At 38.2% G+C, this 23,863-nt stretch overlaps 1 protein-coding gene across 3 annotated transcripts in view; it reads right to left on the reverse strand.

The window, feature by feature from the left end:
* PCGF6 (polycomb group ring finger 6) overlaps positions 1-23,863 on the reverse strand; it is a 31,559-nt gene continuing 7,696 nt past the window's right edge. Inside the window, exons 7-10 of one of the 3 annotated variants that reach the window (XM_047702869.1) lie at positions 22,870-22,897; positions 13,238-13,336; positions 6,489-6,575; positions 1-1,212 (exon numbers count right to left, since the gene is read on the reverse strand). In XM_047702869.1, coding sequence (XP_047558825.1) covers positions 1,156-1,212; positions 6,489-6,575; positions 13,238-13,336; positions 22,870-22,897 — 271 coding nt within the window. In that variant the 3' untranslated portion in view covers positions 1-1,155. The remainder of the gene's footprint in view (positions 1,213-6,488; positions 6,576-13,237; positions 13,337-22,869; positions 22,898-23,863) is intronic. The other 2 variants (XM_047702871.1, XM_047702870.1) reach the window with 2 other exon arrangements.

Below are 23,863 nucleotides of genomic sequence, written 5' to 3' on the forward strand. Positions count from 1 at the left end.
AATAGGTTAAAATAAATTTTTATTAAAAATTTTTATTAAATGTTAGAAGAGATTTATATACAATTCACAAATTCTTTACAAAACAATTGCCAAACCTTATTCATTTGTAATTGTTTCTGTGCAGACTTGGAAATTTTATAGTGAAATAGGGTCTATAAAATATTTTTTTTAGAAAGCATCACAATGCTAGTTTTAGGCAAAATAACATTTAAAACTGAAATCTTTGCATGTGAGTGAACTCTCAAGCACCCGTATTTTTTATCCCAGTGACAAAGTAATGGGAAAATGAACATTAAATTGACTGAGGAAACAATGAATAACTTTTCTGTAAACTTGCAAATTCACTCAAGTTTATTACTTTCAGAAGCAGTGGCATTACAAGGTATTGACAACCAAACTATGTACTCAAATAAAATGAATGTTAATCAAATTAACATTCAAAGAATAAAAATAATGTTTCAAAGAGGCACCCCTTGTTGTAAGATCTGTTAAAGAAGTCTCTAGCACACTGAAGGCTTACGGTAATAAACCCTGCAGGAGATAGTCTCTTCACACAGAATGATAATTCATCCCTTTTAGAAGTAAATATCATCTCTGTAGTAGTATTGCTGGTAAATGAAAGATACAAGTTCAAAATACGATGGTAACATACAAAAGTGGTCAACAGTTTTGGTCTTTGTCTGAGAGGTAAACTCTGTAGTTCAGCAAAGACTGGCTTTGAGCCTTCAGTACGAAAAGGATGACCGTCCATCCATCCAACCGATACCATTCCAGAGGGCAGAATCCTAACCGCCAACTTGAAAGGAATATGGCTCAACAAAGAAGAAAACAGTAACCGATTTACCTCAAAGATTAGGAAGCAAAATCAACATCAAAGTATTTGAAATCACAAGGAATTTAAAAATTTAATGCTTTGAAAATTTCCCCCTGAGCTATGGATGCTTTTTTATATATAGTCTCTAGTAAAACAGATGCATTCTGTCATTTCAAATTGTACTTATAAATGCTATGAATCTTGGTGCTGAAAATAAGTAAGTTATGTCTCCAACAGCACAAAGTGGTCGCAATTACATGTTCTGTGGAAATCTTTGGTGAAATGCAATCCTGCAGAAGCCTCCTTATTTTGTTTCCCTCCTCCTAATGCTGCTAGAATCTTCAAGTAATTTTTAAGGGAGAAACTACAAGACCATAATGAAGGACCAGCAGACCATCCTGAAAAGAAAAAAAAAAAGTGTTTTGCAGTTATTTGAAAACCAGTTCTGTAAATGATTAAGTCAGATATGGTTTATTTTTCATAGCCCAACACTAATGTGAAATTCTTTGGTTTAAAGAAAATAAAGGGTCCAAGATAAATAAACCTGCTTATTCATATTCACCTCATCACCAAACATTCCCTGTCAGTGTGCCTTTTTAATCATTTTTCAGTACGTAACACATGCTCTTTTGCACCTAGAATACAGTAGCTTTGAGTAAGGGTTTGAGAAACGTTACTGTCTTTCTGAGATTCTACATCATATATGTATTGTTCCTCAACTACCCTGGCAGGCTGATCAATGAATTTCCCTTTTTCTTCTCACTTTCCAATCCAAACCACTTCAAGACTTTTTTTCACTGATTCCTAACACCATTTTGTTCCATCACTAAGCTGGCTGTATTGCAAAAATAATTACATTTCATACATCTTCATCTTCTTTTTGGAAATAAGAGAACTGTTGCTCAAGGAAAAGCCAGTTACTTTTTCAAAGAAACAGAAAGGTGACTAAGTCCTCTTCCTTCTTTGTAAATCACACATAAAATTCAAGTTAATAATGATAGCCGTTTGAAAAACTAATGGTCCCTAGTCATTGTATTGCCAATTACTTTTGCTACTCTAACAAACTTTTCCACACCTATAGTGTACCTATCTAACGGAAGGATAATTATAATCTGTAATATTGCAACAAAGAACAATCAGCCTTGGAGCATCTTTCCAATACTCAATTACATATAAATTTTATTAGCAAAATTATGAGACTTGAGATTTCTTTAAAAAATCCAAATACCATTAAAAAAAGTTATGAAAAACTGTGAATGGCCATGAAATGGCTATTAGTATTAATTTGGGGGTTACAATAAAACATTAATAAGTAAGCAAACCTACAAATATGGAATCCATGAATAATAATTACCAACTGTATATTCTTTCGCTCACTGTTAAGTCTGTACAACTCATCCCTATCGCTGCATATGATAGTTGTATTCAATTGCATGTATATGCCACAATTTTTTACTCATTCTTTGTTGGACATTTGGGTTGCTTCTAGTTTGTGGCTATCACGAATGAAGGTATTGTAAAGTATCTTGTACATGTCTTGTGGTAGACATAATATTCATTTTTTTTTAGAAAATTTTTTATTTACGTATTTGACAGAGATCACAAGTAGGCAGAGAGGCAGGCAGAGAAGAGAGGGAGAAGCAGGCTCCCTGCTGAGCAGAGAGCCCAATGTGGGGCTCAATCCCAGGACCCTGAGACCATGACCTGAGCCAAAGGCAGAGGCTTAACCCACTGAGCCACCCTGGAGCCCCTATATTCATTTCTTTTTTTTTTTTTTTAAAGATTTTATTTATTTATTTGTCAGAGAGAGCGAGAGAGAGAGAGCGAGAGTGAGCACAAGCAGATAGAGTGGCAGGCAGAGGCAGAGGGAGAAGCAGGCTCCCTGCTGAGCAAGGAGCCCGATGTGAGACTTGATCCCAGGACGCTGGGATCATGACCTGAGCCGAAGGCAGCAGCTCAACCCACTGAGCCACCCAGGCATCCCCTTATAATCATTTCTATTAGATGTATACTCGGGAATGGAATTGCTGGGGGAGTGGGCTTTAGTAGATATTACCAGATATTACCAGCAGAATTCCAAAGTGATGAGGTCAGTTCACAGTCCCACTACCAACATATATAATTCTAGTCACTCCACATCCACACTGACACTTAACTCTGAGTCTTTTTTCATTTTAGCTGGTTCTTTTGCATTTTGGTGTGCCAATTTAGCCAAACTGGAACTATATGTCCCAGAATTCCCTTCCCTTTTGAGTTAGCCAGCAGAGATTTGTACAAGACTTGCAGAGTAGAAGGAGGCAGAAGCCATTACGTTCAGGTCATCACAGGGCACCAGATGCCCATCCAGCTTACACACAGTGTTGGGGGTACGCTGGCTCGAATTGTAGGTAGAGGGCAGCAGCCATGCCTGCAGCTAACTCCTCTTGCTCCCAGCTTCAGCCTCTCTAAATTTTGGGCCAAAGACCACCATCTTTGTCTTTAGATCCCACATATCACTGAAGATGGAAATGATGAGACACACATGCCCTTTCTCCTTCCAGGTTCCAGTTTATTCTCACTATTCCCCACTTTCTGTCTATCTTTTCTTCCAACTGCTGCCCTCTTGATATACAATGACTACTAATCCACAGGCAGTATCTTTTCACACACTTCTTCACCAGCCCCTACGAATGTTTTAAGATATAATCCCTTATTCCATTCATACTGGTTCTGTTTCCCAGATGGAATCCAAACTGTTAAAACTGGTGAATCTGGGTAAAGCACAGATGGATGTTCATTATACTACTCCTATGACTTCTCTGAAAGTTTAAAAACTTTCAAAGTACAAAGATTAATGTAACACCTTTGTAACCAGTACTCAGTTTTATTGAGTATTAACACTTTGCCTTGTTTGTTTCAAATCTCTTTTTAAAATGATAAAAAATTTCCGGATGTCTGGGTGGCTCAGCTGGTTAAGTGTCCCCGCTTTGATTTCAGCTCAGGATGTGATCTCAGGGTTGTGAGATCGAGCACTGCATCAGGCTCTGTGCCAGCACAGTCTGCTTGAGGTGCCCTCTCTCCCTCCCCCCTTGCACACGCGTGCTCTCTAAATAAATTTAAAAATAAATAAATAAATAAATAAATAAAATCTTTATTAAAAAATGAAATAAAATAGGGGCGCTTGAGTGGCTCACTTGGTTAGGCATCTGCCTTCATCTCAAGTCATGATCCTGGGTCCCGGGACTGAGCCTGAATCAGGCTCCCTGCTCAGTAAGGAGCCTGCTTCTTCCACTGCCCCTCCCCCTGCTTGTGCAAATGCTCTCTCTCTCTCCTGTCAAATAAATAAATAAAATATTTTTAAAAACATAAAAAAAAGTGGGGCCCCTGGGTGGCTCAGTCGGCTGGGGCCTCTGCCTTCGGCTCAGGTCATGATTCCAGGGTCCTGGGAGGGAGCCCTGCATCGGGCTCTCTGCTCAGTGGGGAGCCTGCTTCCTCCATCTCTCTGCCTGCCTCTCTGCCTGCTTGTGATCTCTGTCAAATAAATAAATAAAATCTTAAAACAACAACAACAAAACATAAAAAAAGGGGCTCCTGGGTGGCTCAGTGGGTTAAGCCTCTGCCTTTGGCTCAGGTCATGATCTCTGGGTCCTGGGATCGAGTCCCACATCAGGCTCTCTGCTCAGTAGGGAGCCTGCCTCCCCCTCTCTCTCTGCCTGCCTCTCTGCCTACTTGTGATCACTGTCTGTCAAATAAATAAATAAAATCTTAAAAAAACAACAGTTGTTTCCTTGTAAACAAAACATACACCTTTCCTATGATCCAGTAATTCCACTTCTAATTATTTGTTCAAAATAAGTGAAAGCATATATTCTTAAAAAAAAAACTAGTTAAAAAAGACGACAAGGTTGGGGTGCCTGGGTGGCTCAGTGGGTTAAGCCGCTGCCTTCGGCTTGGGTCATGATCTCAGGGTCCTGGGATCGAGCCCCACATCGGGCTCTCTGCTCAGCAGGGAGCCTGCTTCCCTTCCTCTCTCTCCGCCTGTCTTTCTGCCTACTTGTGATCTCTCTCTGTCAAATAAATAAATAAAATCTAAAAAAAAAAAAAAAAAAAGACGACAAGGAGGAAGAAAAGAAAAAAATATACTTGTATAAGACTGTTTATAGCTACTTCCTTTGTATTAGCCCAAAACTGGAAATAGCCCACATGTCCATGAATAGGAAAATAATAAAATATGGCATATTATACACTGAAATACTTTGCAACAATAAAAAGGAATAAATGATTGCTACATGCAACCACACTGGGTAAGTTTCAAAATGTATAGTGAATGAGGGGCGCCTGGGTGGCTCAGTCGTTAGGTGTCTGCCTTTGGCTTGGGTCATGATCCCGGGGTCCTGAGATCAAGCCCTGCATCGGGCTCCCTGCTTGGCAGTAGGCTTGCTTCTCCCTCTCCGTCTCCCACTCCCCCTGCTTGTATTCCTTCTCTCTCTGTCTCTGTCAAATAAATAAATAAAATCTTTAAAAAAAAAATGTATGGTGAATGAAAGATGCCAGACACAAAAGAGTTCATGTTCTAGGATTCCACTTATATGACATTCTAGAATAAACAAAATTAATCTATGGTAAACATAGCTGCAAATATTTATGATTTTGGGTTAGGCAATGGTTTTTAGATATGACACCAAACACAGAAGGAACAAAAGGAAAAACAGATAAAATGGACTTCATTCTAATTAAAAACTTTTGTGTTAAAAAAAATAAAATAAAATAAAAAAATAAAAACTTTTGTGTTTCTCTTTTTTTTTTTTTTAAAGATTTTATTTATTTATTTGACAGAGAGAAATCACAAGCAGGCAGAGAGGCAGGCAGAGAGAGAGGAGGAAGCAGGCTCCCCGCCGAGCAGAAAGCCCGATGCGGGGCTTGAACCCAGGACCTGGGATCATGACCTGAGCCGAAGGCAGCGGCTTAACCCACTGAGCCACCCAGGCGCCCCAAAACTTTTGTGTTTCAAAGGTCACCACAAAGGAAATGAAAGGACTACCCATTGAATGGGAGAAAAGTTTTACAAATCATATCTGATAGTGATGGACTAGTATTTAGGACATATGAAGAACTCTTACAACTCAATACAAAAACCCCAGTTTTTAAAAATGGACAAAGGATCTAAATAGAAATTTCTCCAAAGAAGATAGACAAACAGCCAATAAACACATGAAAAGATCCTCAACATGATTAGCCACCAGGGAATGAAATCAAAACTACAATGAGACATCACTGCACACCCAACAGGATGGCTGTAATAAAAAAAAAAAAAAAAAAAAAGGTAGTAAGTGTTGGCAAGGATCGAGGGAAACTGGAACCCATATACACTGCTGGTCAGATTATAAAATGGTGATGTCGCTTGGAAACAGTCTTAACAGTTCCTTGAAAGGTTAAACACAGAGTTACCATACAACCCAGTGATTCCACTCCTAGATGAACACCAAAGAGAGATAAAAACATGGCCACGCAAAAAAGGTAGAAATAGGAGGAACAAAAGAGCTAAACCATATAAATTGTTTAGAAAAGTGCTTGACACACAGGAAGCATTTGATAAATATTAGCCTTACTATTTACAGTCCAAGCAATGCTGATAACATATTTTTCACTGAAAAGCTTCCCTGCGGGCATAGGCATGATAAAGTGGAAGGGCTACCTGCATAGCTGCGTCACCAATTGCACGTCGAATTTCCCTTAGAGTCTGATACTGCTCCAACAAGTGATCACCACAGATGATATCTACCTATGGGCAAATAAGAGTATCAAATTGCTTTCCTGCTTCAAAAAACTGCATGAAGAAATTAAGAAAAACCAATGTAATTATTTCCAGACTAGACTTTGCTATTTTATTTTAAACTGATAAAACACTCTCAAGACAGATTTTATTTGCTACAAAAATAAAATGGAAGGAGCATTAGAAGACATTGCAGGACAATAGCATAGTACAGCAGATACTCAAAATGGTTTCCTTGACTCTCTGAGAACAAGTAAAATCACATTTGATATATTCAGCATAAAGGTGGCACAGGAAGATACATTTTTTTTAAGTTCTAAGATAAAATGATTAAAAAGGTATACGATACTTAAAAAGAAAATCTCTAGTTATTTGAATAATTCCCTTATAAGGAATATCTAATTTTCCAACAATGGAGAGTCTAACCCTAACATAAAGTACACACAAGGGAACGATTTTACGGATGCAACATCTTAGGATCGTTTTAGTCCTTTAGTAATATCAAAGCTCTAAGATAAATCTACTTTTACACTGGATGTTCTAGAAATAATGATGTTGTATAGTTATATACTATATGGTAGTAAGATTCTAGTATACTTACTTCCTAAGGCAAAAATGCAATTTTCAGTCTTTCTTTGTCCTGCAATGAGTATTCCTTTCCCATTGCCTTAAAATGGGGTCAGGTCCTTGATGTCTTATTAGTATAGATCCCTTCACTGGCTGCATCTCGTAATACCCCTGTTTAGTTTATGACATGACATTTCTCCTTGTCCTCTAACCCGGAATAGAGTATCACCTCTGCCTTTTATTTCTTCTTCCCCTTTCTTCTTATATGTGATCAGTCACCAAGTCCTATGGCTTTTTTTTTTCCCCCCACAATACCTCTTAGAGTTCATATTATCCTTTCAGCTGCTGCCCCGAGACTTAAAGCAGAAACCACACCACCTCCTAACCAGATTTCCTACTTTCAAATTCTGTTTACTCTAAAAATTTCACACACTGCCAACATGTTAATCTTCCTAAAACCTTAAGCATGGATGGGGAAGAGCAGTGAAAGCAGCTGCATTTCACTGAGAAGCTACTATGTATACCGTATATTATACCACATAACCTGACATGTGATCTCATTTAATCTTCATTCTTATGAGCTAGGTATTATAATTCCCATTTTACAGACAGGAATACTAAGAGGTGAAGACATTTAACTTCTCTAAGGTCACAAAGCTAGTAACTAGGAAAGTCCGGATCTAAACCCAGGTCTGTCCCAGGTCTATTTTTCTCCAAAGCCTATGTGTGTGTCAGGGGTTGGTGAACTTTTTCTATAAAAGGCTAGATAATAAATATTTTGGCTCTGGAGGCTGTAGGATCTGTCGTATCTACTTGATCTGCCACTATATAGCAAGAAAACAGCCTATTTGGGCTGTGATCAGTGAAATTTTGTTTATAAAAACAGATGGCAGGCTACATTTGACCCATGGGTTATAGTTTGTCAACACCCAAGCTATATATCATAATGAATAAACACCGATTAGTGCCAACTTTTGTGTTTCACACTCAGTAGTTTCAAAATTGGCTGAGCAATACTTGTTTGCAAAATGACTTAAAAGCAGTGATAGTGTAGCTTGAGCACAGAACTTAGGTCCATGAAAAATTAAAGAACTTGAAACGATCGCTATGTTCTGATTTAGTATTCAGCAACCCAGGGGGATCACTCTTCGTGAGCTTCACCATATGGTCAAACCACATTAATGGTTTGGTTACTATATTTTTCAACTTAATCTTAACCCCCAGAAGTTGGCCAGTTAAACATTTTGATGTGCACAGCCCTAGATCTATGTGACCATGTGTTTTTTTTTTGTTTTTTTTAATGGGATTCTAGGGGCGCCTGGGTGGCTCAGTGGGTTAAAGCCTCTGCCTTCAGCTCAGGTCATGATTCCCAAGGTCCTGGGATCGAGCCCTGCATCGGGCTCTCTGCTCCGCAAGGAGCCTGCTTCCCCCTCTCTCTCTGCCTGCCTCTCTGCCTACGTGTGATCTCTCTCTGTCAAATAAATAAAAAGTAAAAATAAAAAATAAATCTTTAAAATGGGATTATACCACACAAATTGTTCTACAACTTATTTAAAAAACAAAACAAAAGCCCTTCATATACCATGGATATCTTTGAAGTACACAGTTAGCTCTCTCTTTAATACCTACACAGTGGGGGCACCTGGGTGGCTCAGTTGGTTAAGCATCTGCCTTTGGCTCAAGTCATGATCCCAGGGTTCTGGGATCGAGTCCTGTGTTGGGCTGCCTGCTCAGTGGGGAGTCTGCTTCTCCCTCTGCCTCTCCTCCTGGCTTGTGCTCTCTTTCTCTCTCAAATAAATAAATAAAATCTTAAAAAAAAAAATAGCCACATAGTGTTACACTGTATGAATATATATATTTTTTTTTTAGAATTTTTTTTTTTTAAGATTTTATTTATTTATTTGACAGAGAGAGATCACAAGCAGGCAGAGAGGCAGGCAGAGAGAGAGGAGGAAGCAGGCTCCCTGCTGAGCAGAGAGCCCGATGCGGGGCTCGATCCCAGGACCCTGAGATCATGACCTGAGCCGAAGGCAGCGGCTTAACCCACTGAGCCACCCAGGCGCCCCTGAATATATCATATTTTATGTACCCATTCCCTAGATAAACATTTAAATTGATTCCAATTTTATATACTGATTTTTTTTTTACATACTGATTTTTAAAAGTCCCCCAACTGTAAATATTTCATAAATTACCACATTCAAATAGTCAGATCTCTGAAGTACCCACAAACATGATCCACATTTTTGGTAATCTGCTAGATGGACTCATGAAACACAGCAAGGATACATGGCCAGGTCAGTAAGGGAGAATGATGTAGGTGGAGTCTGGGCATATTCATGCACAGGCTGGCTATGCACACCCCACCGTCCTCAGTTTAGGAAAAGATACACCCACAGCACTCCTTCTCCAGCACTAGAAATGCAAGCAACTTGTACATTTCTACCCAGGGAAGCCCATTTGAAGCTTGGAGTATAGATTTTTACTGAGAGCTGTTGATGTTGGCATTCTCTGCCTAGCAACCAGACTCCCCAAAGGAAAGCTGGTATTCATCACAAACCCACTGTTTATACAGTCTAGGCACAGAGTAACACCCTTATCAGTTAGGGCACTTTCCCTGTTATTGTAGTGAACTTTTTACAGGCCAAGTTCCTAGATGCCAGGCAAGGGCTAATGGGTAAGCAGGTCCTTCTATAGACAGCAGCTTCAAGCTGGCTCTATTATCTCTTTTCCTGTACAATCTTTCTATCCTCTGGCATATCAACTCTCAGAAAGGATAACTATAATATTTCTGAATCTCAGAGCAGAAATCAGAATGTGAGGGTAGTCTTAAGGCAAGAAAAACCTGTATCTTTTTATTTATTTATTTTTAAAACCTGTTTTTTGTTCATTTGTTTTTTGTTTTGTTTTTATAAGCAAGATCCCACTACAGTTTCAGAATAGGATTTTTCACTGAATAAGCTAGTGCCACACATGTTCTTTTCTTTTATAGGAAGTTCTTTTTTCTTTGTCTGGTAAATTCCTGTGTACTCTTCAAGTCCATTCTTTGACTCCTCCAGAGTTAAATCGTTCACTCTTGTGCTCTTGCTGCACTCACCCTATCCTACTGACTTTCAGCTGTTGTACCACACATCTCTCCCACACAACCGAATCCCTAGGTGGTATCAATTTTCTGTCTCATCTTTGTACTCTTACGGCCAAGTACATTGATGCTCAATTTAATATCAATAGGTAATAAGTAAATGGCAGGGATACACCATATGATACATTAGAGTCTGTTCAAAAATTGATTTGGAAACAATTTAATAGCAAGGTTAAAGTCATATAGTAAGTAAGTAATAATAATAACCTATCTTTTAAGATATAATTAATTATGGCAGGATTAAAAACAAAATCTAGTATCACTTCCTTTATATAAAGAATTTTTAGTGATCAATACGATGTTTATTTTCTAAGTCTCATTTCATAAAACCAAAGTAAGATCTAAGACCAAACTATGTACAAAGGAACACAAGAATAATTGTAAAACAAAATAAAAATAAGACAGGGTGCTTGGATGGCTCAGTGGGTTAAGCCTCTGCCTTTGGCTCAGGTCATGGTCTCAGGGTCTTGGGATCGAGCCCTGCATTGGGCTCTCCTGCTCAGCGGGAAGCCTGCTTCTCTCTCTCCCACTCTCCCTGCTTGTGTTCCCTCTCTAGCTGTGTCTCTCCCTGTCAAATAGATAAAAGAATCTTAAAAAAAAAAAAAAAAAGACATAAATGAGTTCAAAACACCACTACCTCAACGACAGTTAATCCAGAGGCACTGAGATCTCTAAGTGATGCAATCTATTCAGACAATTACTGATTTGTAATTTTGAACTAACTTAAATCTCTTAAGAATACATGATCTGTATTTTATTATTTTTCAGAATTATCTTCCTTTTTAATTCTGATGTGCCACAAATAACTTTAAAGGTAGTTTAGCATTTAACAGTTCTATAGCCCCATCCGTACCCGCTGGTGAATAACCATAAGTGAAGGTCACATATCTGTAAACAAAGCACACATTTCCTACTTGGGAATAACTGGTTTAAAGAAGGTCAGCACAGCAGGCTCAAGTGACTGTGTTGGCCAAGCATTTTATTTTGATTAACGGTTAACTCGTTCAATGTTCTGCTCATATTAAAAGTAACTCTTGTTTATTCTCTCTTGGATTTGGAAGATCTAAACAACTTTAGTCACAATATCTGCATATCTGATAATTCTCTGTTCCATTATTTCAACATTTTGGTGAAACAGTAAATTATGAATGTTATCAGCTATATATTACCTGAATAGGAAAGAAATATTTACCTAGAGAGCCAAGAACTGACAGAAAAAATTAAATGTTGAAACAGATTTTATATAATTTTATCTCAAAATGCTAAAAGCCTTGAATTCTATGATATGGAAAAAAACCCCACATTTTTTTTTTTTTTTTTTTTTTGACAGAGAGATCACAAGCAGGCAGAGAGGCAGGCAGAGAGAGAGGAGGAAGCAGGCTCCCCGAGAGAGCAGAGAGCCCGATGCGGGGCTCGATCCCAGGACTCCGAGATCATGACCTGAGCCGAAGGCAGCGGCTTAACCCACTGAGCCACCCAGGCGCCCCAAAACCCCACATTTTTACACAGTAAAGCCAATTTGGCAATTTAGAGGGGGTGGAGGGGAGGGGCAGGAGAGGGAGAGAGAATCTTTTTTTTTTTTTTTTTAAAGATTTTATTTATTCATTTTTTAATTTGACAGAGGGAGAGCACAAGCAGGGGGAGTGGCAGGTAGAGGGAGAAGTAGGCTCCCTGCTGAGCAGGGAGCCCAAGGCGCGACTCAATCCCAGGACCCTGGGATCATGATCTGAGCTGAAGACGTATGCCTAACCAATTGAGCCACCCAGGCTCCTCAAAGGAGAATCTTAAGGAGGCTCCATGCCCAGCACAGAGCCCAATGAGGGGCTCCATCCCACAGCCTGAGATTGTGACCTGAGACAAAATCAGAGTCAGACACTTAACTAAGTCACTCAGGTGTCCTGCAACTCATTTCTTAAAACACCAATGTAAAACTTCTAAATGCTAATTGTGTACTGATCAGTATCTAGCCATAGAAGAAATCATCCATATCCCAATAAAGCCCTCTTGGGTGATTCTTCTTAGATATTCTACATAATCAGGTGCAAGTTTTCTGACTTCTGTTTTTAGAAATAATAGACTATTATGGGATCACTCACAGTTCTTTGTCCAGAGGTCTCTAAGCAGCTACCTATCTCTATCCAAAAGATGAGGAATAATCTCAAGCAAGTTACGGCTACAAAGTTACAGATAAGTCATTCCAGTTTTTAGTTGCCATGAGATACAGCCAGCATTATGTCAAACTCAGTAAGAGAAGTCCTATTTCTCTGGATTAGATATTTATTTTGTACCTACAAATACCAGTACTAAAAACACTATCAAACTTTCAGCCAATTTTAAAATATGTTAGTTGAATTAACAGCAAATAGGTGTTTTAAATAAAAATTATTTTATGAAATTTTACACATAATGGATAATAAGAAAAACCCCTTTAAAATTTAAGTAATAAAAAAGGGGGGCGCCTGGGTGGCTCAGTGGGTTGAGCCTCTGCCTTCGGCTCCGGTCATGATCCCAGGGTCCTCGGATCGAGCCCCGCATCGGGCTCTCTGGTCAGCAGGGAGCCTGCTTCCTCCCTCTCTCTCTGCCTGGCTCTCTGCCTACTTGTGATCTCTGTCTGTCAAATAAATAAATAAAAACTTAAAAAAAAAAAAAAAAGATGTCCTCTAAAGAGAAGTGGATGACTAACAGATAATCTGTTATGCTAGTACCATAGAGGGGAACTGAGGCTCTTATCTTCAGCTCTTCTCTGACACAGGTGGTTATCAGTGGCAGTGAGAAGCAGACAGTAAGTCAAATGTGATTCAATTGGGGCTAGAATCACTGTACCAATATTTAATGAATACTTACAATATCTACATATCCTAAAACAAAAGCCTTGGCATGAAATCCTAGAGACAGCTCTTTCTTCAATATGCTAAAGGTGATCTCACAACTTTATCTGTCCTTTCACACACATGTACTCTACCTGACAAGCTGGATCAAGACCCATTTTTCTTCTGAGGAATTTTTCTACATGCCCAATAGTTGCTTCTCCTGAAACTCGGACAAACTTCTTCTCCAAGGGCTACATAAATAAACATAAATAAATATTTTCAGAATAAATATGCATAAAACATATAAATCATAAAACAAATTTTATAGCAAAGATGTTCAACAGATTTATGAGAAAAACTACTATGAAATTTGAGCTAATTTATCTATCAAAGAAAAAAAAAGAATTTTTGCTTAGCTTCCCCTCTCTGAAAAGTACATAAATACTTTTTAATAGAAAGGCCTACTGGTTTATTTTAATACCTCATCAAAAATAAAACTTAGAGTAAAATTTAGTGACAGAGAAAGAATACCTAAGACTAAATTATGTCTGAAACAATCTAGTTTCTTCAACAAAAAAACTGCAAAGAAAAAAAAAAGATGGAGGACGAACTTCTAGACTAAAAAAGATACAAGGAATATAAATAAGAGATATGTCAACCAATTACAATGTATGCATCTTACGTGGGTCCTGATTTAAACAAATCTATAGGGGACGCCTGGGTGGCTCAGTGGGTTAAGCCTCTGCCTTCTGCTCAGGTCATGATCGCAGGGTCCTGGGGTCAAACCCCACATTGGGGCTTAGCAGGGAGCCTGCTTCCTCCTCTCTCACTGCCTGCCTGTCTGCCTACTTGTGATCTCTGTCAAATAAATAAAATCTTAAAAAAAAAAACCAAATCTATAGAACAATTTTCATGAGATAATCTTGGAAACTTAAGTAGTATGTGCATATTTGATTAAGGAATTTGATTAAGTTCATTTTAAAAATTGGAGTATCATTATATTTGTAAAAAGTCCGTATCTTTTAGAAATAAATCTATTTACTGATAAAAATGATACAGAGTCTGGGATTTGCTTTAAAAGCATGAGAAGTGGTGAAGATAGAGATGAAATGAGACTGGCCATCAGTTTATAATTACTGAAGCAGAGTTGTATACATGGGCATTCATTTTACTGTTCTGTCTAGTTTTGTATAAGTGTGAAATTTTCCATAATAAAGGGTTTTCTTTTTTTTTAGTAAAGGGTTTTCTTTTTTTTTTTTTTTAAAGGTTTTATTTATTTATTAGTCAGAGAGAGAGAGGGAGAGAGAGCACAGGCAGACAGGGTGGCAGGCAGAGGCAGAGAGACAAGCAGGCTCCCTGCTGAGCAAGGAGCCCGATGTGGGACTCGATCCCAGGACGCTGGGATCATGACCTCAGGCGAAGGCAGCCGCTTAACCAACTGAGCCACCTAGGCGTCCCAGGGTTTTCTTTTTTTAAGTGGAAAATAAAAAGATTAACATCAAGACATATGTGGCTGGAGTCTGATTCAATGGTCTAACGTGATAGGTAGAGAGGCCTCGGGGTTTTAGAGCAGAAACTAATGCTTAGCCAGCTACTTCTGTCTCTGAGGCAATTTTTAAGGAGGCTACTATCTAATACAAACAAAAAGTTGAAGTAATCGGAACTAAAAGGCTACCTTTTAGGAAAACATGAGCAGTGTTTTTCAAAACTGAAAGAGAGGGAGCCCAGAATGACTACCAGAGGACCTAGACAGGTCAGGCAAACACTTGCTCCATATAATAGTGCTCAGCTTTCCTACCCGTAGTTTGGTTTCTTAAGATCTTTCCTTACAATAAAACTATCTCAAAAACAAACAAACAAACAAACAAACAATAAAGCTATCCCTTCTTACCACCGTGTATGTAGCAGATAGCCTGAGTGTTTAGTGCAGACATTCCAGAAACAGACTGCTTGGCTATAGGTCTTGGGGTTCTGCCATTTTCTAGCTGTAAGTCTGTATGCAAGCTGCTGAGCCTTTCTGTCCCCATTTGTAAAAGAGATAATAGCACCTACTACATCTCTTATATTTATCAAGAGGAAAGTGAGTTAATGGATGCAGATACCTATTAATTCCTGACATGTAGTTACTACCTGCGTACTGTGACCATTTTACTCTTAATGTAAAAGAATTGGACTCTTATAGAGGGCTTAATAATCACCATGGGATATTGATATAAACTAGACAAAAATGGCCAAATTTCATGTTCTTTTAATGCAGGTACAGGAATCATCTCACAAAGCTAAGGCAGTCTCACTGAGGAGGAGGGACAGCCATCCCACTGGTGCAGTCCCCAAGAAAATACCTCATTGTAGGTGACAATGCCTGATGAGAATGAGAATCCCATCAAGTTCCTTAGGAAGCTGCTACTGAATTATCTAGCTATGTCTGTCCGGCAACCAGTGCATTTCTTTTTCTTTTTCTTTTTCTTTTTTTTTAAGATTTTACTTATTTATTTAACAGATAGAGATCACAAGTAGGCAGAGAGGCAGGCAGAGAGAGAGAGGAGGAAGCAGGCTCCCTGCAGAGCAGAGAGCCCGATGTGGGGCTCAATCCCAGGACCCTGGGATCATGACCTGAGCCGAAGGCAGAGGCTTTAACCCACTGAGCCACACAGGCGCCCCAACCAGTGCATTTCTGAAGGTTAATTTCCTGGGCTTACCTCTGGTATACCAGCAGAGGACAGTCCATTTTCCCTTATTTCTAAATTCCTGGTGAGAACCTTACCCCAGGTGTTCGTTAAAATTAATCCATCTCAGCTAAAGTTATAAATACTGTACTGTTTAGATAATCCAGAACAGAAGTATGACATGTGCCAATACCTGGGAAAAAAAAAACTGGTCTGGGCTTTCAAATCGAGGGTGGCTAACCTTAGTCCTCACGCCCCAGGTTCAGAAGGTAACTGGATTTTCCTCCCATATAATTCACATCCAGTTTTTAAGAAAACAATTTGTCTTTTGTTTTGTTTTTCATTTAAAGCTCTAAAACCAGGGGCGCCTTGGTGGCTCAGTGGGTTAAGGCCTCTGCCTTCGGCTCGGGTCATGGTCCCGGGGTCCTGGGATTGAGCTCTGCGTTGGGCTCTCTGCTTGGTGGGGAGCCTGCTTCCCTTCCTCTCCTTTTCCTGCCTCTCTGCCTACTTGTGATCTCTGTCAAATAAATAAATAAAATCTTAAAAAAAAAAAAGGCTCTAAAACCAGTTCTTACCTACATAGTCAACTCATTTTTTTCTGCTACACCTAACAGCCTACTACCATCTACAAATAAATAAGAAAAAAAATCCACAGAATTACACTTCTTTGAAATTAACTGACAGCAGTCTTCCCTGCCATCTATAGCACAAAAGGTCAAATTGATAAAGTTGAGTAAGATAGTTTAGGATCTATAGGGAGATTTAAAAGACATCTGTTATTTTCTTGCTTTAGATAATGCATACTCCTAAAAAGAGCTTTTTAAAAATGGTATCAACTCATAATTACATTTTACCTTGAAAAAATTCCTATCTCTGTCAACTGAAAAGGCCTAGAAACAGTTAAGAACCCAATAGCTAGATGAACCCTTGGTAGCCAGACTTTGATTTTTAAAAACCACCAAAAGGAACCAGGACACCTTGGAGAAAGGACTAATGCCATGTCTGGGGGTCAACAGAGGTACAAGTTGAGCATGGAACACCTCGTCATATCAGATAGCAAGAAAATATTACAGACTATGATATCTAAGAAAGACAATTTGAACATCAATAAAGAAAATAACTGAAATGGGCTTACTTATTTTTTAAGAAGTAAAAATTTTTTTGAATATTTTTAAAATCTTTTTGAGAGTGAGAGAGACAGAGATAGTGACAGAGAACACGAGCCAGGAGAGGGAGAAGCAGGCTCCCCACTGAACAGGGAGTCGATGAAGGGCTTAATGAAATGGGTTTAAATCACAAATATGTTTAAATTCATGAGTTCATATTAACTTTTTTTTTTTTTTTAAGATTTCATTTATTTATTTGACAGACAGAGATCACAAGTAGGTAGAGAGGCAGGCAGAGAGAGAGGAGGGAAGCAGGCTCCCCACTGAGCAGAAAGGCCGATATGGGGCTCGATCCCAGGACCCTGAGATCATGACCTGAGCCGAAGGCAGAGGCTTAACCCACTGAGCCACTCAGGTGCCCCATGAGTTCATATTAAAGTAAAAGCAAAAACAACAAAACCTATTTGTGGTCATGACTGGAGTATGCTAACGAACCAACTCACTACTTTGGACTTGGGAAGTAAAGGGAAAGAATCAAGCATTTATCCTGCTTTTCCTATAGAAACTATACCACTGGCTAACCAAGCAGACAAAGGGAAGTTTCTCTTTATAGAAGTAGGTCAACTAATAAAAGAAAGAATGATAGGGGCGCCTGGCTGGCTCTGTTGGTGGAGCATGTGACCCTTGATTTTGGGGTTGTAAGTTCAAGCCCCACATTGGGTGTAGAGATTGTTAAAAATAAAATCTGGGGCGCCTGGGTGGCTCAGTCATTAAGCATCTGCCTTCAGCTCAGGTCATGATCCCAGGGTCCTGGGATCCAGCCCCATGTCAGGCTCCCTGCTCAGCAGGAAGCCTGCTTTTTCCTCCCTATCCCACTCTCCCTGCTTGTGCTCTCTGTGTCTCTCTCTGTCAAATAAATAAATAAAATCTTAAAAAAAAATTTTTTTTTAAAAATCTTAAAAAAAAAAAAAAAAAGAAGGAATGATAGCATCATTTTCCAAACCCTATTTAGTTAATGGGCTTAGTCATTGAGCACCAATGGCTGCTAACATTATAAAGAGGCCCAGACAAGCAGACATTCTGTGCCTCTAGATGGAAAGAAACACCACCACCTATCAAGTAGCCTTGCTCCCCTGAAATCAAACCTTTCTGATCAACACTCAGACTTAACTACCAGTTTATGGGAAATACAGAAGACAGAAACGCATGCTAAATTATACTGGGGCAATGCAACATCAAAAGCCAATCTGTAGAAAACTAGCAAAAAGACTCAATTTCAACAATGAATTAAAAGAAAAAAGAAATGGAAAACCTATAGATTGGAAGACTTATCAACCAATCACAATATGTGAACTTTACCTGGATCCTGATTTAAAGTGTTACAGAAAAGAGAGAGAGAGAACACCCACTGTGATTGAGACAATTCATTGGATAGATATTGGACAGTAAGAAATCATTAAAACTGGGATGCCTGGGTGGCTCAGTTGGTTAAGCGGCTGCCTTTGGCTCAGGTCATGATCCCAGCGTCCTGGGATCAAGTCCCACATCGGGCTCCTTGCTCGGCAGGGAGCCTGCTTCTCCCTCTGCCTCTGCCTACCACTCTGTCTGCCTGTGCTCATGCTCTCTCTCTCTCTCTCTCTAACAAATAAACAAATAAAATCTTTAAAAAAAAAATCATTAAAACTTTTTTTCATTCACCATCCCCAACCTTTTGAAAAATGACTAACTTACAACATTGTAAGAGAGTACCAGGAAAACCCAGATAGCTTTCACCTAGTTTGTGAACTGTTAGTATATTGCTATATTCATTTTATCTCTTTTAATTTATATGTATGTATGTATAAGTGCATGTTAATGTTTTGTTGGACCACATGAGAATTATTTGAAGACAGGTATTTTACCCCTAAACATATCAGCAATTATCTTTTCAGAATAAAGGGATTCTCCTATATAACTACAATATAATTAACAGGAAGTATAAGGAGTATTCAGGCAATTTAACATTAATACAACGCAATCATCTAAAAAGCCCAAATTCCTTTATAAATTGCCCTAGTAATATCCTTTAAAAATTGTTCTTATGTCCTGAAGGCTCACACACTGCATCTTGTTGTCAGTTTCCGTAATCTCCTTTAATCTAGAATAGCTCTGCCACTTTATTATCTCTGATGACACTGACACTTAACTTTTTTTTTTTTTTTTTTTTTTGGTTATGACACTTTGTCATAAAAAAAGAGACTCATCTTTTAAGAATGCTGCAATATTTACAAATGAAGTGGCAAATGCTGGGGATTTATTTCAGAAAAATACTAGAAGGGAAATGGACAGAGGTATAGAAGAAATAAAATTGGCCATTAGTTAATTGGGAGAGCTGGGTGATGGGACACAGGGAGGTTCTACTTTTCACTGTTTAAAATTTTTCATAATTAATGGGGTGACTGGATGGCTCAGTCAGTTTAAGCACTTAACCCTTGATTTTGGCTCAGATCATGATCTCAGGGTCATGAGATCCAGCTCATGAGGTTTCTTTCTCCCTCTATTATATTTTTTCCACAAAAACCTTGTTTTATTTTTATTCTTTCTTTAATGACAGCCCTAAAAACAATGAAATCATTTTCTGCTGGGTAAGAAAATGGAGGCAATTCGTGAAATTTGAACATTTACTAGATATTTTCTGATATCAAGGAATTTCAAAGTATGATAATGGTATCATGTTTTTTAAAAAGATCTCTTATCTTCTAGGGATATATACTCAAGTGTTTACAGATGAAATATGTCTGGGGTTTGCGCCAAAACAAATCTGGGGAATGGGCGCTAGGAAGTAGTTGCAGTGGGAAATGGGTGTGGTATATTTATTTATTTATTTATTATTTTTTTAAAAGATTTTATTTATTTATTTGTCAGAGAGAGAGAGAGAGAGAGAGAGCACAGGCAGACAGAGTGGCAGGCAGAGGCAGAGGGAGAAGCAGGCTCCCCACAGAACAAGGAGCCCGATGTGGGACTCAATCCCAGGACGCTGGGATCATGACCTGAGCCGAAGGCAGCTGCTTAACCAACTGAGCCACCCAGGCGTCCCGGGTGTGGTATATTTAAAACAAGTTTGGCCTTGAGTTGATAAAACTAGGTGATAGGCATATAGGAGTTTGATTATACTATTCTCCCATAGTTTTGAGACATGAAGTTTTCAGTTTTAATTGATGATACAGCTATTAATTTGAAGGCTTTATTTCTGTGAGAGATGATGAACCTCTTTCAGAAACAAATGGTTCTATTAATTCTGCATTTTGTGATGATTTTTACTTTGCTGAAATAGTCTTATACTTTCTTAGTTATAGATTGGCAATATTACTGTTTTTCTTCTTATTCTGTCATTTTAACAATTCTAGTTATAGCTTTTTTTTTTTAAGATTTTATTTATTTATTTGACAGACAAAGATCACAGGTAGGCAGAGAGGCAGGCAGAGAGAGAGGGGAGGGAAGCAGGCTCCCTGCTGAGCAGAGCCGGATGCAGGACTCAATCCCAGAACCCTGGGATCATGACCTGAGCCGAAGGCAGAGGCTTTAACCCACTGAGCCACCCAGGCACCCCAATAAATAAAATCTTAAAAAAAAAAAAAAAGTTCCCACTGGATTTTGGTTTAATTACTTTTTAAAAATTTAATAGCTTTACTGGGATAGAAGTCATGTGTCATTAAATTCATCATTTTAAAGTATACAATTCAATGGCTTTTAGTTTATTTAAGCAGGGTTGTACAACTCATCACCACTACCTAATTTCAGAACATCTTCATCACCCAAAAAGAAACCCCACACCAAAGAGCAATCATTCCCAATTTCCCCCTCTCCCCCAAGATGCTGGCAACCATCATCTATAGTATTTACTGCTTCTGTGAATTTCCCTGCTCTAGACATTTCACATAAACGAAATCATGCATTATGTTGTCTCTTGGCACCTGGTTTCTTTCCCTTAACATAATATTTTCAAAATTCATCCATGTTGTAGCATTTAGCGTACTCCACTCCTTTTTATTGCCAAATAATACTCCACTGTGTGGCAATATCATACTGTGTTCATCCATTTACCAACTGATGGATATTTGGGTTGTTTCCAATTTGGGGTTATTCTCTCATAAATGTTTATTTTTCAACTTGAATCCAAATAAACGCCATACACTGTAGTGAGTTATGTCCCTTGAGTCTCTTTTAATATGTTCTACGTATGTTTCCTCTTCCCCTCTCCCTTTTATTCCAAAAAAACCAACTGTTTGGGGCGCCTGGGTGGCTCAGCGGGTTAAGCCGCTGCCTTCGGCTCCGGTCATGATCTCAGGGTCCTGGGATCGAGTCCCACATCGGGCTCTCTGCTCAGCAAGAAGCCTGCTCCCCTCTCTCTCTCTCTCTCTCTCTGCCTTCCTCTCCGTCTACTTGTGATCTCTGTCAAATAAATAAATAAAATCTTTAAAAAAACAAAAAACAAAAAACAAACCAACTGTTTGTGCTGTAGCTTCCCACTGTCTAGATTTGGCTTATTATATTCCTACGGCGTCACTTAACATGTTCCTTTGTCCCCCGAATTTCTTGTAAATTAGTAATTAAATCTAGGGAGTATGATCAGCCGCACATTTGTTTTGGCAAGAATACTTTTTTTTCTAATATTTTTCTAATGTGTGACTATTAGAACTACATAAATATTCTAGGTCCATATGTGCTTTTGTGAAAGCAACAGGTTAATATTTCAAATTAATGTCTAGTTCTTTCTTCATGAAGTTTTTATACTCTGTTGGTCTGTGTGGCTACTACAGGTCATTTGACAAACATCTTTGGCAAACTCTAGGATCATATGACACTGTACTTGTCCCATATGAGAAACTTATATGCTATTTTCCCACCCGCCATACTACTAGGGAAAGAACTCCCTTATCACCATAAATCTGGTATTTGACAACTTAGAATAAATTCAAAGTTACCAAACTTAACACTGCATTCCCTCCATCCCACTGATCTCTGGGAAACATCTATAATATACTTCATCCACAGAAGTACCCATCTATTCCTACATTTTAATCCACATCTCTAAGCCAATACTGTATTCACAAAACAGTATACCCAACCAGGTATAATTCACCCAAATATTAGTACAGACTTCAAAAAAGTGTCAAAAAATCTATACAGATCAAAGTCAGCTATTTCCTATATATTTACAGACCCAAGTAACTGTAAGGCCTGATTTAGGCCTTTTCAAAAAGTTACCTCAAAAAAAAAAAAAAAAGGAAAAGTTACCTCTTCCTCAACGACTCGTACTATAGGAGCAACACTAGGTATAATGGGGCCTGTGATAATAGAGGCTTTAAGACAAACTCTGAACTTAGGTACATTAACAAAGGACTTCATTCTTACCTCTAAAATTTTAGTAAATGATTGAAGCAACAAGTTCGGGCAGGTTTACCTTGAGTCCAAAATGTTACATGCAAGTAAAAATTTAAGCTCATATTTAACCAATGCCAACTATGCAAAAAATGCTTTGAAATATTTTTTAAATATTTCATTTATTTATTTGACAGAGAGAGACACAGCGAGAAAAGGAACATAAGCTGGGGGACTGGGAGAGGGAGAAGTAGGCTTCCAGCTGACCAGGGAGCCCAATGCGGGGCTTGATCCCAGGATCCTGGGATCATGATCTGAGCCGAAGGCAGATGCTTAACAACTGAGCCACCAAGGTGCCCACTTTGAAATATTTTTTAAAGTCACCAAATTATCACAGTATTTGGTTTTAGAGTTCTAAAAATTTCTCACTTGTTTACTTAGACCACTATCCTGAATTAATAACAAATCCCTACTTAATAACTCTTTTCTCATAAACTTATTATGAGAGCATTACTAAATGTACTTCACATTTCTACAACTTTTATTTACAAAACTGTACTGTAATCGAAAACATTCTCCACATGATTGCTAATCTGACTCTGTAATTGTGGACTACAGGGTCGTCCTGTGAAGTAAATAAAAATAAAATACCTTAAAATGTCCCGTGCCTTCATTAGCACTGAAAAACGAAAGCAAAATTAATCAACATTTTAAACTATACATTAAATCATATAACACAGAAAAATAACAACAATATAAATATTTGAGGAACATCAGTTTAAGTTTAAAATCTAACCCTTTACAAAACAAATAAATGTAGTTGTCATTTCTGCCACCTACTGGTAAGGCAAAGGCAGTGTTACCTACTATCTTAACACTACCTTGTATACTTCCAGGAGTTACACTACTTTGTATACTTCCAGGAGTTAAAAGTATATCCTTAATATTTAGATTTTCCCCACACGTAGCATTCTAACATTTTCCAATTTAAAGTAAAACTTCTTTCTATTATAATTAATGTGTCTTTTTCTTTACAGTAACCCTTGCAAAATAGATTGCTTACAAGAAGTCGGCTAGATTGCCTATTGTTTTACTTATAGCAATAATGGGCATGATTTACTCAGTTTGCTCTTTACCTTGAAGTACAAAGATATTTCTTGGTTAAATCAATTATGTTTATGTCATGAGGAGACAAGGGGCACTAATTTTTGTTGGGCATCTACTATGTACCAGGCATTATAGTAGGTCTTCATAATAGGATGCATGTTTTTCATTTAGTCCTCATAAAGCCCTGCGTATCAGGTATTAATATTCCCCTTCTATAGAAGAGAATAAAGCTCAGAGAGGTTTAATAACTTGCTTAAGGTCACAGAGCTATTAAGTGATAAAGCTTCCAACTCAGGTGTACCTAGCAACAAAACCCGCATTCTCTCTTCCCTATCATGTTGTGAAGAGTAGGCCAGATCACAATTGCATCAGCTACGGCATATTCTTATAATACAAATAAAGAAATATATTAAAATATAACATAGAAGCTATATTACAAAATATTACATTAAGATAAATGTTATATATGTGGATATACTAGAAACCTAAAATATCTAAGTTTAGAGTTGTAATACTCTATTTTTTACAAGAATTATCT

This window comes from Lutra lutra, chromosome 14 (assembly GCF_902655055.1).
Source record: "Lutra lutra chromosome 14, mLutLut1.2, whole genome shotgun sequence".
Classification (NCBI taxonomy): Eukaryota; Metazoa; Chordata; class Mammalia; order Carnivora; family Mustelidae; genus Lutra; species Lutra lutra.